The 16766-nt window shown below is 36.8% G+C and overlaps 1 protein-coding gene across 13 annotated transcripts in view; it reads right to left on the bottom strand.

The window, feature by feature from the left end:
- Window positions 1–16766, bottom strand: part of LOC107126370 (AGBL carboxypeptidase 4) — a 1456730-nt gene that overhangs the window by 1277962 nt on the left and 162002 nt on the right. For 12 of the 13 annotated variants that reach the window (XR_012420370.1, XR_012420371.1, XM_065522893.1 and 9 more), the window contains one exon: window positions 6113–6235. Coding sequence is in view for 10 of the 13 variants with exons in the window: in XM_065522893.1 (XP_065378965.1) it covers window positions 6113–6235 (123 nt within the window). In the remaining 3 variants the exon portion in view is untranslated. Of the gene's footprint in view, window positions 1–6112; window positions 6238–16766 lie in introns of those variants that run through there. The other variant, XM_065522926.2, reaches the window with a different exon arrangement.

Here is a 16766-nt window from a genome sequence, read left to right as displayed (position 1 = left end):
CTGGTGTAAGACATGGAGTCAAAGGAGATCATTTTGGAGCTTTAGGATTTGACTGCCCTGGTGGATGTTGGACTTACTTTCCCATAGTACCTTTGTTTTGGCCAATTTCTCCCATTTGGAATGGCTGTATTTACCCAATGCCTGTACCCCCATTGTATCTAGGAAGTAACTAACTTGCTTTTGATTTTACAGTCTGATAGGTAGAAAGGACTTGCCCTGTCTCAGATGACACTTTGGACTGTGGACTTTTGAGTTAATGCTGAAATGAATTAAGACTTTGGGGGACTGCTGGAAAGGCATGATTGGTTTTAAAATGCGAGGACATGAGATTTGCGGGGGGCTGGGGCAGAATGATATGGTTTGGCTCTGTGACCCCACCCAAATCTCATCTTGTAGCTCCCATAATTCTCATATGTTGTGAGAGGGAGCCAGTGGGAGATAATTGAATCATGGGGGCAGGTCTTTCTCTTGTAATAGTGAGTAAGTCTCATGAGATCTGATAGTTTTAAAAATGGTAGTTGCCCTACACGAGCTCTCTCCCCCTGCCTGCTGCCATGTAAGATGTGACTTGCTCCTCCTTGCCTTCCACCATGGTTGTGAGGGTTCCCCAGACATGTGGACATGTAAGTCCATTAAAACTCCTTCTTTTGTAAATTACCAAGTCTCAGGTATGTCTTTATCAACAGGGTGAAAAACAGACTAATAAAAAAAGTGAAAAGACACCCACTGAAGGAGAGAAAATATTTGCACACTATCCATATGACAAGAGATTAAGAACCAAAATACAGAAGGAGCTTAAACAACACTACTTTTTAAAAAAGCTAATAATCCAATTAAAAATGGGCAAAAGACCTGAATAGACATTTCTCAAAAGAAGACATACAAATGACCAACAGGTTTATGAAAATTTGCTCAAATTTATTGATCATCAGAGAAATGCAAATTAAAACTACAATGAGGTGTCGTCTCACCCCAGTAAAAATGGCTTTTATCTAAAAGACAGGCAATAACAAATGCTGGCAAGGATGTGGAAAAAATGGAAACTTCATATACTGTTTGTGGGAATATACATTAATTTATGGGCACTATGGGAACAGTATGGAGGTTCTTCAAAAAAACTACAAATAGAGCTACCATATAGCTAGCAGTGGTATACCCCACTGCTAGGTATATACCCAAAAGTAACGAAATTAGTATATCAAAATGATATCTGCACTCCCATGTATATTGCAGCATTATTCACAAGAGAAAAGATTTGAAATAGGAAAGATTTGCTATATGCACACTTAGCAAATCTTTCCTATTGTCCCATAGCAAGACATGACTTGCTCCTCCTATATTCCACCATGGTTGTGAGGCTTCCCCAACCATGTGGAAGTGTAAGTCCATTAAAGCTCTTTCTTTTGTAAATTTCCAAGTCTCTGGTATGTCTTTATCCGCAGGGTGAAAATGGACTAATACAAAAGTGAAGAGACAATCCACTGAAGGAAAGAAGTATCTCATGTACTCCATAAATATATAAACCTATCATGTAACCACCAAGATTGAAATTAAAATATTTTTTAAATACTAGTAGTAATTTTATACACCAAGAATGACTAAGCTGAGAAACAAATCAAGGAGGCAATCCCATTTATAATAACTACAAAAAAATAAAATATCTAGGAATACATTTAACCAAGGAGATGAAATATTTCTACTAGAAAAACTGCAAAACACTGGTGAAAAATATATGGATGATATAAACACATGAAAAAACATCCCATACTCATGGAGCAGAAGAATTAATACTGTTAAAGTGATCACACTGCCCAAAGCAAGCTACAGATTCAATGCAATCCCTATCAAAATACTGACATTATTTTTCATAGAACCAGATAAAGCAATCCTAAAACTCATAGTGTACCTAAAGGAGCCCAGATAGCCAAAGCAGTTCTAAGCAAAAAGAACAAAGCTGGAGATATCAAATTATCTGGCATCAAATTACACATACTACAAGGCTATATTAACCAAAACAGCACAGTACTGGTTTAAAAATAGACACCTAACATCAATGAAAGAATAGAGAACCTAGAAATAAAGCCATCTATCTCCAGCCAACTACACATACACTGGGAAGAGGACACTGCTTTTGATAAATGGGTACTGGTAATATTGTATTGCCACCTGCAGAAGAATGAAACTAGACTCCTATCTCTTGGCATGCACAAAAGTCAATTCAAGATGGATTAAAGACTTAAATGTAAGACTTAAAACTATAAAAATACTATAAGAAAAACTATGAAAACCTCCTTTGGACATTGGTCTAGGCAAATAATTAATGACTAAGGCATGAAAAGTATTAGCAACAAAAACAAAAATAAATCTATGGGACTTAATTAAACTAAAAAGCTTCCACACAGCAAAAGAAATAATCGACACAATGAACAGACAACATGTGGAATGGGAGAAAATACCTGCAAAGTATTTATCGGACAGGGGACTAATATCCAAACTTTATCCAACTTTTACAAAAATGTCACAAAAAGGTAAATATCCAATATCCAAAATTTATAAGGAACTCAAACAACAACCACAACAAAATAAATAACCCCATTAAAATAGGCAAAGGACATGAATAAATATTTTTTAAGAGAGAACATTACAAATGGCAAATAAACACATTTTTAAAATGTTCGACATCATTAAGCATCAGAGAAATGCAATTAAAAGTACAATGAGGTATCATTTTATACCAGTCAGAATGAGTATTATTAAAAAGCAAAAAAATAATAGATGTTGTTGAGGATGCAGAGACAAGAGAATGCTTATCAACTGTTGGTAGGAATGTAAATTAGCACAACCTCTATGGAAAACAGTATGGAGATTTTTCTAAGAACTAAAAATAGAACTCATTCAATACCATTCAATTAAAAGAGATTTTAATCTCTTAGATTAAATCTCTAAGAAGAAAAAGAAATCATTATGTAAAAATCAAAGAAAAAGAAATCATTATGTAAAAAAGTTACCTGCACTCCAATGTTTATTACAATACTATTTAAAATAGCAAAGATGTGGAATCAACCTAAATGTCACTCAATGCAGGACAGCATAAAGAACATGTGATATACAATGGAATACTATTCAGCCATAAAAAAAAAATAAATCATGTCTTTTGCGGCAACATGGATGGAACTGGAGGCCATTACCCTAAGTAAAATAACTCAAAAGCAGAAAGTCAATACACATGCTCTCATTAATAAGTGAGAGCTAAATAATATGTATACATATAGAATCTGGAATAATAGCCCTTGGAGACTCAAAAAGGTAGGGGGGTTCAGGGAATGAGAGATGAGAAATTATTTTGTGGGTACAATGTATACTATTTGGGTAATAGTTACACTAAAAGCCCAAACTTTACCACTATGCAATATATCCATGTATCAAAACTGCATTTGTACCTCTTAAATGTATTCTAATAGAAAACTTAAGGTGCTAATGGTGTTATATCCAACAGCAGAAAGTCCATGGCATGAAATGTTTACAGAGATATGAAAAATAACTGCACTAGATATTCCTAATCGATCACTTATAAGAAGCAGGGATCTATGTGACTTTGTATATGATACTATTAAACATTTTTGAAAATTTAATGACATTGACTGGTTCCTCCTGATGTTACCGGACAACATGGTTAAAAAAAGGTGGGGGGATGAGTTCAGGGATTCAAACTCCCAGCAAAAACACCTAATGAATAACCTAAGAGCTTCTGTGTGTACCCTGAAGGAGACCTTCACTTTCTGTAGCTGCAGGGCTGAAATTGCTGAAGATCAAATGTAGAACCTCATCCTATGACTTGATGAATTACAAGGCAAGTTAAACACCAGCCTGGCGGAGTGCGTATTGTTAACGTGAGGGCATTGATTAGGATGTGGATGTGTGGGAAGGCCCTCCAGGGTCACTGACACTCTAAATTCTGAAGAGTCTTCTTTGCCCTAACTAATATGTATCTTTTCTAAAATGTCCTCATTCATCTAATTTATTATTATTATTATTATTATTATTACTATGTATATTCTGGTAAGGAAGCTCACATTTTTAATAGTTACCTAGCTAGCTATCTGTATATATATATGCACACACATACATACATACACACACACACATACATACACACACACACATTAAGATGGATAGTAGGTATCATCCCTCAATAAAATGTAAGAAAACTGACTCCTTTTTCAAACCAAGATTTGAACTGCAGCCTGAATCAAAGTCTGTCCACTTAACCACTCTACTGCAAGTCTCATGTATTACTAGCACAGATCTAATTGATATAACCAATTGTTCATAAATTGTTGGGAAAATATGCATTATTTATTTGGTGATTACATGGTAAGATTGAACAATTTCTTTTACTGAGTTTTTTTTGAAGGGATGGAAAAAGACTGCAGCGGGGTTAAAGAAAAGATGTTATGAGAAAGGAATATGAATTATTGCAGGCTGTATGTAAATCAAGATATTTAATCTTTAAAATGGGGATAATCTTTATTCCCACAAAGTTGTAATTATTGTAAAAGGTCCTTACATCTTTAACTAACGTAAGAAAGAATTAAAGATATTTTGTAAGCATCAAGTACATATAAGACAAGGCACTAGTACAAGATTTATAGAAAATAAAAAGCCATTGTTCTTAATTATGCGGACAGTATTCAAGTCTGGTTGGAAGTACAATACTACAATACTGCGTTATGGGCTGAATCATGTACTCTCAAAATTCCTATGTTGAAGTCCTAGGATCTTTATAGAGGTAATCAAGTTAAAGTGGGCTCATTAAAGTAGGTCCCAATCCAATGTGACTGACATTTTTGTAAAAAGTGGGAATTTGGAATATAGACATGCAGGGAGAACACCATGTACAGATGAAGGCAGAGATTAGAGTGATGCTTCTATAAGCCAAGGAGCACCAAAGATTGCTAACAACCTGTAGGAAGCTAGGGGAGAAACACGGAACAGATTCTTCCTCATAATTCTTAGGGGGAATCAGTCCTGCTAATACCTTGATCTCAGACTTCTAATCTCCAGGACTGTGAGACAATACATTTCCGTTTTTTAATTCACTCAGTTTGTGGTACTTTATGACAAACTGAATACTGTTAAAGTAAGAAAAAATAAATATCTGTTGTTTAACCCACTTTGTAGTACTTTATTATATCAATCTTATCAAACCTATACAATATGACATAATCAAAGAGCAACATCCTGCATAAACAAATTTTCAATTGTTTGCTATAAACAACCAATGCTTTTAAGGTTCAGAAACAACTATTATATAATTGATATTGATATGTCCCTTCAGCCACACATATACATAAATATGCACACACATGCATGCATGTAGGTGTGTATGTATTTGCATACATGCATGTATATGAATAACTAATTTCATTGGTTATTCAGAACCAATGAAAATTAATAATTATTTGTAAAATAAAATTATGTTTACCTTTCTTACTAACATTTTCAACATTCTGAGTCTCTACTATGTGACAATTAGAGCATGAGGTTGAGAACATCAAGAGCTAAACAAGATCTAGTCCCTTCTGTATGAGAATACACAATCAAGTCCTCATCTCCACTGTCAGAATACCCACAGTATTTGCCAATTATGAGGAAATTTTACCTCTGTTCTTTAGTTTGTATTCAATTAGGTCTGCTGTCTAATTATTTGTTTTATAGGGAAGCCTCCTCTCCCCCCAAGACAAAGTTCTACTGTAAGCATGTCATACAGAACTAGACAGATATTACTCAATAACTCATAATTGATAATACAGTCAAACATGAGGGTTTTAGTCCAAAACAAAAAAGTATCTTGGAAAGTAGTTTCTAAAATATAAGGTACTATATAAGCATTTGTTAATATTACCATTAATTATATTTTTAATCATTTATAACAACAAAAATTTGATATTCCCAAGTTAATTCCTTCAAAATTTTTTCCCATAAAACTTGTCCCATTATTGTGAAATATTAAATGACTTGAATTGCACTGAATGGTCACATAAAATTCAATTCTGAAAAAAAAAATGTCTTACCAGACAAACTTAAAAGGAAAAGCCTTTAATATACTTACCACTTTCAAAGCAAGCATCAAAGAGAAGATGTCCTTTCTTGGGCTGTCCACAATATCCAGTTGGAAGCACTATATATTTGCTCACATTCCCTCCGATGGCATCATCATTTCCCATATCATTGCCTATTAAAAAAATTGTCTCATGTTAAGTAAAAGTCAAAGTATATTCAGCAATAGAAGTCCAGTCAGATTTTTACTGTTAGTTACCCCTTCCCTAGTCACCAAGTGTTTAACCAAGCAAAAAGAAGTTAACATCACATTGTGATACAGTGAAAAAAGGCTACATTTTCAAACAAAATGATATAGCGTCAAATGTCAACTCAAATACATGCTAATTCTCTATGCCCCAAAGCAATCAACCTAATATCTTTATACTTCAGTTCCTCTCATCCATAAAATGTGAACAGTAAACTCATCTTCCAAAGTTGTGTTATTAGAATTGTATATAAACTATAAAAATATCTTCTATCATTATCAAAATCCAAGATATATTCATTAAATTGCATCAGCCATTTAATATATAAATAATTTACATAATTTGACAGAAACATACATTCAATTATTTAAATTTGAATAAAGCAGTTATTCTATAAATAGCATTATGACTTCCAGATGCTCCACCAGAAACCATCTGAGAAACACTGAATTAGCATAGATGTTCTATTTCCTAACAGGAACTTTAATTTTTAAAAGTTTTTGAAGTTTCACTTTCACCTAAGATGTAGAAAAATGGAAAGAGTATCCCTTCTACCCTAACAACAACAAATATCTCAATTAAGAACAAAATCATAACTTTCCCAAATCTATCAGAGAACAGAGTTTGAAGAGCAGCTAAATCATCCAATGTCAAAGGAAAGTCAAGTCCCACCAAAAAGAGCATGGGAAGCAAGCACTGACTCCTCCATGACAGAGCACAAGAAGAAGTAATGCTGGGTCCCATACAAGTTAGTAAAAAAGCTAAGCTAATTTTTAAATATTATTAAATGTCAAATAAGGAAATACGAGAGTGTGGAACTACTGAGTCATAGACACAAAGGGAATTCACATCCATTTGAAGACTCTGCTGTACAGGTCTCTACCAGATATTCAGAAGGAAGATTACAAGCAGGTAGGTAGACCAGAAAATGTTTACCTTTGTGGTACAGGCCTAGAGAAGGAGAGAGCCTTCTGTAATAGGAAAGGCATGAAGTCCCTTATGGGAAAAACAGCCTTACATGACTAGGGGAGCAATAACGAACTTATCACCTGAGTACAAAAGTGAGAGGACGAGAAACAATAAAGGAAAACTCGTCCACACCTGAAGGAGTGGCAAACATTCCCAGAGAATATTATAAGTATTATTCATCACTATAAATGGATATACTTCTTTCCAGGTCATTTGTGTAGGGGCTTGTGTCAACCTAGTCTGGAAATAAACTAGGTTTGAGTTTCACTGTTGCTATGGTCATCTTAAATACTCAATCACCCCAGCCAGCCCCTTCCCTCAAAAATAAAATAGCACTAGAATAATTTGAAGCTAGTTGGATACTGAAGATAACCGTAGCAACAAAGAAACTCAAATACACCTTAACTCCAAGCTAGGTTGACACAAGCCCCCACCCAAATGAGCTGGAAAGAGATATATCCATTTATAGTGACAAATAATACTTGCAAGTACTATAAATACTATAAAAACAGTAGTATTCTCTACTCTTCTGGTATTCTATAAAAAATTGTGAGACATAGCCAAAATATCAAGAAAAAACAACCTACTATCTAGGGAAAAAATGATACACAGGACCAGACATAGAAATGACCAGATACTGGAATTATCACACAATGAATTTTAAATAAAGCTTAATATGTTAAAGGCTGTAGTGGAAAATAAGAACAAAATTCATGAAGAAATGGGAAATTTCATCAGTAAGACACAAACCACAATAATAATACAAAAGGAAATGATAAAACCAAAATCACAGTAATAGTGATGAAGAATGCCTTTAATTCATTCATCAGTACACTTGGCACAGCTGAAAAATAAATCAGTAAACTTTAGATCAATAAAAATAATCTAAACATAAATGCAAAGGGAAATAGGAAAAGCAAAAGGGAAAAAAGAGCAGAGCATCCAAGAGCTGTGGAATAATATCAGCCAATCTAAAATATATATATAATTGGGATTCCCGAGGATATAAGAGTAAGAATGAAGCAGAAAGATATTTGAAGAAATAATGTCTGAGAATTTTCCAAAGGTAATGAAAGATATTGAGCTACAAATCCAAACAGTAACTAGTAGAATAAATATATTATTAAAAATTATATATATATTATGCTTAAAGAGATAAATCACATACAAATGAACTAAGACAAAAATACATATTTCTCTTTGAAATACATAAACTGTGCAAACCAAAAGTCAAGGTAATGATATATTGAAATTACTGGGAAAAAGTCAATGTAAAATTTTATACCAATTGAAAATATCTTTCAAAGATGAAGTACAAACTAAAGGTATTTTAAGAAAAATAAAAGCTGAGATAATTTATTATAAACAGTCCTGTGTTGTAAGAAATGTCAACAAAAGTTCTTCAGCCAGAAGAGAAATAATAGCAGCTATAAACTAAGGTCCACACAAAGAAATGAAGAGCTCCAGAAATGATATAAATAAAGGTAAATATAAATTTTCTTATTTTCAATCACTCTAAAAGATAAATGACTATAGAAAAAATAGCAATGTATTGTGTGTTTATGCCATATGAAAAAGTAAAATATATTACAAAAATTGCACAAAAGATTAGAAGAAGATGGCTGACTAGAGGTGCCTGACAGTTGCCTCATTCACAAGGAAGGGGCCAGTGTCAGGCACCTCTAAAAACAAGTAGATAACCACACATCGAATAAAGTGCCTAAGCGAGAACACTGGAATTCAGCAGGGAAGTAACAGGGACCCTCTGAGGCATGAAAGGAGAGGGAAGTGAAGCAACTGGCCCAGCCATGATTGTCTCAGATCCAAGAGAAGTTCCCCACTGCAAAGGAAAGGTAAGTAAAAGATCCCCAGTGCTGCATATTCCCATCACAGATGCCTGCAATAGCCACAGGAGAGTCTAGCATAGAAAGTCATCTGGAGTCCATTGCAATTGCGTTGTTCTACAGAGGAAATTCACACTCCGTTCTACTCACCCCCTGAACCCTAAGCAGGTGCAACTTGCCACCATTTTGAGAACTAATCCCCCATCAGGCTACATCTTGCCCTGGGGCCTAGCTGCCCCTGAATCTCCACATCCCTGGAGCCCCAAGGACATCCTCCCACATCCAACCAGAGGGCTGCTGCATTATGATGCCAGCTGGACCCAGCAATACATCTGGGTCCCCAGCACTGTAGCCATATAGTGTCCTAAATCACCCAAAACAGGCAGTATAGCACACCAGGGAGGCTGCCCACAGGACAAAAGGAGCCAAAATGCACAGTTCCCAGAGTCTGAAAACCATCTTCCCCAAGACACTGCCATTAACAAAAACAACACGCCTCCAGCTGAAGGGTCACTTCACACCTGAATGCACCACCACAGAGCTTGAGAATAAGCCTGCCTATGTATGTCATCCAGGATCTGATGGTTTTACAGATGGTTGGCATTACCCCAATTGGCAATCATTTTCTCTCCTGCTGCACTGTGAAGAGGTGCTTTTTGCCATAATTGTATGTTTCCTGAGGTCTCCCCAGCCATGTGGAATGGTGAGTCAATTAAACCTCTTTTCTTTATAAATTATCCAGTCTGAGTATTTCTTCCTAGCAGCATGAGAATGGACTAACACAAATACAAACAAAGAAGTTACTATGTAATGATAAAGAGATCAATTCAGTAACAGGATATAACAATGCACCCAACACTAGAACATCCAGATATATAAAGCAAATATTATTAGAACTAAAGAGAGAAATAGACCCCAATACAATCATAGTGGGAAACTTCAAAACTCCCATATTCAGCATTGGACACATCATATAGAAAGAAAATCAACACATTATCTGCACTATAAACCAAATGGACCTAACAGACATTTATAGAATATTTCATCCAAAAGCTGCAGAATACACATTCTTCTTATCAGCACATGGAACAGTTTCATGGATAGATCATATGTTAGGTCACAAAACAAGTCTCAAGAAATTTCAAAAAATCAAAATCATATCAAATATCTTGTCAGACCACAATGGGATAAAACTAGAAATCAATAAAAAGAGGATCTCTGGAGGTAGTAAAAATAGACAGCAATTAAACAACATGTTTCTGTATTACCATTAGATCAATGAAAAAATTAGGAAGAAAAATTTGAAAATTTCTTGAAGCAAATGTAAAAGCAAACACAACATACAAAAACCTAGGTGATAAAGCAAAAGCGGTGCTAAGGATATTTCACAACAATAAATTACAAAATCAATAAAGCGGAAAGATTTTAACAACATAATGCTGTACATCAAGAAAGTAGAAAAGCACAAATAAACCAAATGTAAAATAAGTAGAAGAAAAGAAATAATAAAGATCAAAGCAGAACTAAACAAAATAGAATCTAAAAAAACACAAAGGATAAGCAGAATGAATTAAAAGGTGGTTTTTTGAAAAGATAAAATCAATAAACTGCTAGCTAGCTAAACAAGACAAAGAGAGAAGACCCAAATAAATAAAATCAGAAATAATAAAAGACATTACAACTGATACCATAGAAATACAAAGGACCATTAGAGACTATTATGAACATCTATGTGCTATCAAATTGGAAAATCAAGAGAAGAATGTATAAATGTGTGAACATATATAATCTATAAAGATTGAACCAGAAATAAATAGAAAACCTGAACAGACTAATAATGAGTAGTAAGATTGAATGAGTAATTTTAACAACCTCCCAATGAAGAAAGCACAGGAGCAAATGGCTGTACATCTGAAATCCACAAAACTTTTTTAAAAGAACTAATATCAATTCTCATACTATTCTAAAAAGTGAAAGAGAATTCTTTCTAACTCATTCTATAAAAACAGCATTACTGGCGGAGCAAGATGGCTGAATAGGAACAGCTCCAGTCTCCAGCTCTCAGGGCGAGCAACACAGAAGACAGGTGATTTCTGCATTTTCAACTGAGGTACTGGGTTCATCTCACTAGGGAGTGCTGGACAATCAGTGTTGGTCAGCTGCAGCAGCCGACCAGCAAAAGCTGAAGCAGGGAGAGGCATCACCTCACCTGGGAAGCACAAGGGGGAAGGGAATCCATTTTCCTAGCCAGGGGAACTGAGACACACAACGCCTGGAAAAGCGGGTAACTCCCACCGCAATACTGTACTTTATCAAGGGTCTTAGCAAACGGGCACACTAGCAGATTATATCCTACACCTGGCCAGGAGAGTCCCATGCCCACGGAGCCTCCTTTATTGCTAGCACAGCAGTCTGCGATCTAACGGCAAGGCAGCAGCAAGGCTGGGGGAGGGGCGCCCGCCATTGCTGAGGCTTAAGTAGGTAAACAAAGCCGCTGGGAAGCTCGAACTGAGTAGAGCTCACAGCAGCTCAAGGAGGCCTGCCTGTCTCTGTAGACTCCAACTCTGGGGACAGGGCATAGCTAAACAACAACAACAACAACAACAACAAAAAAGCAGAAACCTCTGCAGACGCAAACGACTCTGTCTGACAGCTTTGAAGAGAGCAGTAGATCTCCCAACATGGGGGTTGAGATCTGAGAACGGATAGACTGCTTGCTCAAGTGGGTCCCTGACCCGTGAGTAGCCTAACTGGGAGACATCCCCCACTAGGGGCAGACCGACACCCCACACCTCACACAGCTGGGTACACCCCGGAGAGGAAGCTTCCAAAGCAAGAATTAGACAGGTACACTCGCTGTTCAACAATATTCTATCTTCTGCAGCCTCTGCTGCTGATACCCAGGCAAACAGGGTCTGGAGTGGACCTCAAACAATCTCCAACAGACCTACAGCTGAGGGTCCTGACTGTTAGAAGGAAAACTAAAAAACAGAAAGGACACCCACACCAAAACCCCATCAGTACGTTACCATCATCAAAGACCAAAGGCAGATAAAACCACAAAGATGGGGGAAAAGCAGGGCAGAAAAGCTGGAAATTCAAAAAATAAGAGCTCATCTCCCCCTCCAAAGGAACACAGCTCATCGCCAGCGACGGATCAAAGCTGGACGGAGAATGACTCTGATGAGATGAGAGAAGAAGGCTTCAGTCCATCAAAATTCTCAGAGCTAAAGGAGGAATTACATACCCAGTGGAAAGAAACTAAAAATCTTGAAAAAAGACTGGAAGAATTGATAACTAGAATAATCAACACAGAGAAGGCCATAAAAGAACTGACAGAGATGAAAACCATGACATGAGAAATACATGACAAATGCACAAGCTTCAGTAACCGACTCGATCAACTGGAAGAAAGAATATCAGCGATTGAGGATCAAATGAATGAAATGAAGTGAGAAGAGAAATCTAAAGAAAAAAGAAGAAAAAGAAATGAACAAAGCCTGCAAGAAGTATGGGATTATGTAAAAAGACCAAATCTATGTCTCATTGGGGTGCCTGAAAGTGAGGGGGAAAATGGAACCAAGTTGGAAAACACTCTGCAGGATATCATCCAGGAGAACTTCCCCAACCTAGTAGGGCAGGCCAACATTCAAATTCAGGAAATACAGAGAACGCCACAAAGATACTCCTCGAGAAGAGCAACTCCAAGACACATAATTGCCAGATTCGCGAAAGTTGAAATGAAGGAAAAAATCATAAGGGCAGCCAGAGAGAAAGGTCGGGTTACACACAAAGGGAAGCCCATCAGACTAACAGCAGATCTCTCGGCAGAAACTCTCCAAGCCAGAAGAGAGTGGGGGCCAATATCCAACATTCTTAAAGAAAAGAATTTTAAACCTAGAATTTAATATCCAGCCACACTAAGTTTCATAAGTGAAGGAGAAATGAAATCCTTTACAAATAAGCAAATGCTTAGAGATTTTGTCACAGCCAGGCCTGCCTTACAAGAGACCCTGAAGGAAGCACTAAACATGGAAAGGAACAACCGGTACCAGCCATTGCAAAAACATGCCAAAATGTAAAGACCATCGAGGCTAGGAAGAAACTGCATCAACTAACGAGCAAAATAACCAGTTAATATCATAATGGCAGGATCAAGTTCACACATAACAATATTAACCTTAAATGTAAATGGACTAAATGCTCCAATTAAAAGACACAGACTGGCAAACTGGATAAAGAGTCAAGACCGATCAGTTTGCTGTATGCAGGAGACCCATCTCACATGCAGAGACATACATAGGCTCAAAATAAAGGGATGGAGGAAGATCTACCAAGCGAATGGAGAACAAAAAAAAGCAGGGGTTGCAATACTAGTCTCTGATGAAACAGACTTTAAACCATCAAAGATCAAAAGAGACAAAGAAGGCCATTACATAATGGTAAGGGGATCAATTCAACAGGAAGAGCTAACTATCCTAAATATATATGCACCCAATACAGGAGCACCCAGATTCATCAAGCAAGTCCTTAGAGACTTACAAAGAGACTTAGACTCCCGTACAATAATAATGGGAGACTTCAACACCACACTGTCAACATTAGACAGATCAACGAGACAGAAAGTTAACAAGGATACCCAGGAATTGAACTCATCTCTGCAGCAAGGAGACCTAATAGACATCTACAGAACTCTCCACCCCAAATCAACAGAATATACATTCTTCTCAACAGCACATCACACTTATTCCAAAATTGACCACATAATTAGAAGTAAAGCACTCCTCAGCAAATGTACAAGAACAGAAATTATAAGAAACTGTCTCTCAGACCACAGTGCAATCAAACTAGAACTCAGGACTAAGAAACTCAATCAAAACCGCTCAACTTCATGGAAACTGAACAACTTGCTCCTGAATGACTACTGGGTACATAACGAAATGAAGACAGAAATAAAGATGTTCTTTGAAACCAATGAGAACAAAGATACAACATACCAGAATCTCTGGGACACATTTAAAGCAGTGTGTAGACGGAAATTTATAGCACTAAATGCCCACAAGAAAAAGCTGGAAAGATCTAAAATTTACACCCTAACATCACAATTAAAATAACTAGAGAAGCAAGAGCAAACACATTCAAAAGCTAGCAGAAGGCAAGAAATAACTAAGATCAGAGCAGAACTGAAGGAGATAGAGACACAAAAAACCCTCCAAAAAATCAATGAATCCAGGAGTTGGTTTTTTGAAAAGATCAACAAAATTGATAGACTGCTAGTAAGACTAATAAAGAAGAAAACAGAGAAGAATCAAATAGATGCAATAAAAAATGATAAAGGGGATATCACCACCGACACCACAGAAATACAAACTACCATCAGAGAATACTATAAACACCTCTACGCAAATATACCAGAAAATCTAGAAGAAATGGATAATTTCCTGGACACTTACACTCTCACAAGATTAAACCGGGAAGAAGTTGAATCCCTGAATAGACCAATAGCACACTCTGAAATTGAGGCAATAATTAATAGCCTACCAATCAAAAAAAGTCCAGGACCAGATGGATTCACAGCTGAATTCTACCAGAGGTACAAGGAGGAGCTGGTACCATTCCTTCTGAAACTATTCCAATCAATAGAAAAAGAGGGAAGCCTCCCTAACTCATTTTATGAGGCCAACATCATCCTGATACCAAAGCCTGGCAGAGACAAAAAAAAAAAGAGAATTTTAGACCAATATCCCTGATAAACATCGATGCAAAAATCCTCAATAAAATACTGGCCAACCAGATCCAGCAGCACATCAAAAAGCTTATCCACCATGATCAAGTGGGCTTCATCCCTGGGATGCAAGGCTGGTTCAACATACGCAAATCAATAAACGTAATCCAGCATATAAACAGAACCAAACACAAAAACCACATGATTATCTCAATAGATGCAGAAAAGGCCTTTGACAAAATTCAACAGCCCTTCATGCTAAAAACGCTCAATAAATTCGGTATTGATGGAACGTATCTCAAAATAATAAGAGCTATTTATGACAAACCCACACCCAATATCATACTGAATGGACAAAAACTGGAAGCATTCCCTTTGAAAACTGGCACAAGACAGGGATGCCCTCTCTCACCACTCCTATTCAACATAGTGTTGGAAGTTCCAGTTAGGGCAATAGGGCAAGAGAAAGAAACAAAGTGTATTCACTTAGGAAAAGAGGAAGTCAAATTGTCCCTGTTTGCAGATGACATGATTGTATATTTAGAAAACCCCATTGTCTCAGCCCAAAACCTCCTTAAGCTGATAAGCAACTTCAGCAAAGTCTCAGGATACAAAATCCCTGTGCAAAAATCACAAGCATTCTTATACGCCAGTAACAAACACAAACAGAGAGCCAAATCATGAATGAAGTTCCATTCACAATTGCTTCAAAGGGAATAAAATACCTAGGAATCCAACTTACAAGGGATGTAAAGGACCTCTTCAAGGAGAACTACAAACCACTGCTCAGTGAAATAAAAGAGGACACAAACAAATGGAAGAACATACCATGCTCATGCATAGGAAGAATCAATATCGTGAAAATGGCCATACTGCCCAAGGTTATTTATAGATTCAATGCCATCCCCATCAAGCTACCAATGAGTTTCTTCACAGAATTGGAAAAAACTGCTTTAAAGTTCATATGGAACCAAAAAGGAGCCCGCATTGCCAAGACAACCCTAAGTCAAAAGAACCAAGCTGGAGGCATCACGCTACCTGACTTCAAACTATACTACAAGGCTACAGTAACCAAAACAGCATGGTACTGGTACCAAAACAGAGATATAGACCAATGGAACAGAACAGAGTCCTCTGAAATAACAGCACACATCTACAGACATCTGATCTTTGCTAAACCCTGAGAGAAACAAGAAATGGGGAAAGGATTCCCTATTTAATAAATGGTGCTGGGAAAATTGGCTAGCCATAAGTAGAAAGCTGAAACTGGATCCTTTCCTTACTCCTTATATGAACATTAATTCAAGATGGATTAGAGACTTAAATGTTAGACCTAAAACCATAAAAACCCTAGAAGAAAACCTAGGCAATAGCATTCAGGGCATAGGCATGGGCAAGCACTTCATGTCTAAAACACCAAAAGCAATGGCAACAAAAGCCAAAATTGACAAATGGGATCTAATTAAACTAAAGAGCTTCTGCACAGCAAATAAACTACCCTCACAGTGAATAGGCAACCTACAGAATGGGAGAAAATTTTTGCAATCTACTCATCTGACAAAGGGCTAATATCCAGAGCCTACTAAGAACTCAAACAAATTTACAAAAAAAAACCAAACAACCCCATCAAAAAGTGGGCAAAGGATATGAACAGACATTTCTCAAAAGAAGACATTCATACAGCCAACAGACACATGAAAAAATGCTCATCATTACTAGCCATCAGAGAAATGCAAATCAAAACCACAAGGAGATACCTTCTCACACCAGTTAGAATGGCAATCATTAAAAAATCAGGAAACCACAGGTGCTGGAGAGGATGTGGAGAAATAGGAACACTTTTACACTGTTGGTGTGACTGTAAACTAGTCCAACCATTGTGGAAAACAGTGTGGCGATTCCTCAAGGATCCAGAACTAG

The sequence above is a fragment of the Macaca fascicularis genome, chromosome 1 (assembly GCF_037993035.2).
Source record: "Macaca fascicularis isolate 582-1 chromosome 1, T2T-MFA8v1.1".
In the NCBI taxonomy this organism is placed as follows: domain Eukaryota; kingdom Metazoa; phylum Chordata; class Mammalia; order Primates; family Cercopithecidae; genus Macaca; species Macaca fascicularis.
Note: the sequence above shows the minus strand (reverse complement) of the source record. Positions and strands in the feature narration are given on the sequence as shown.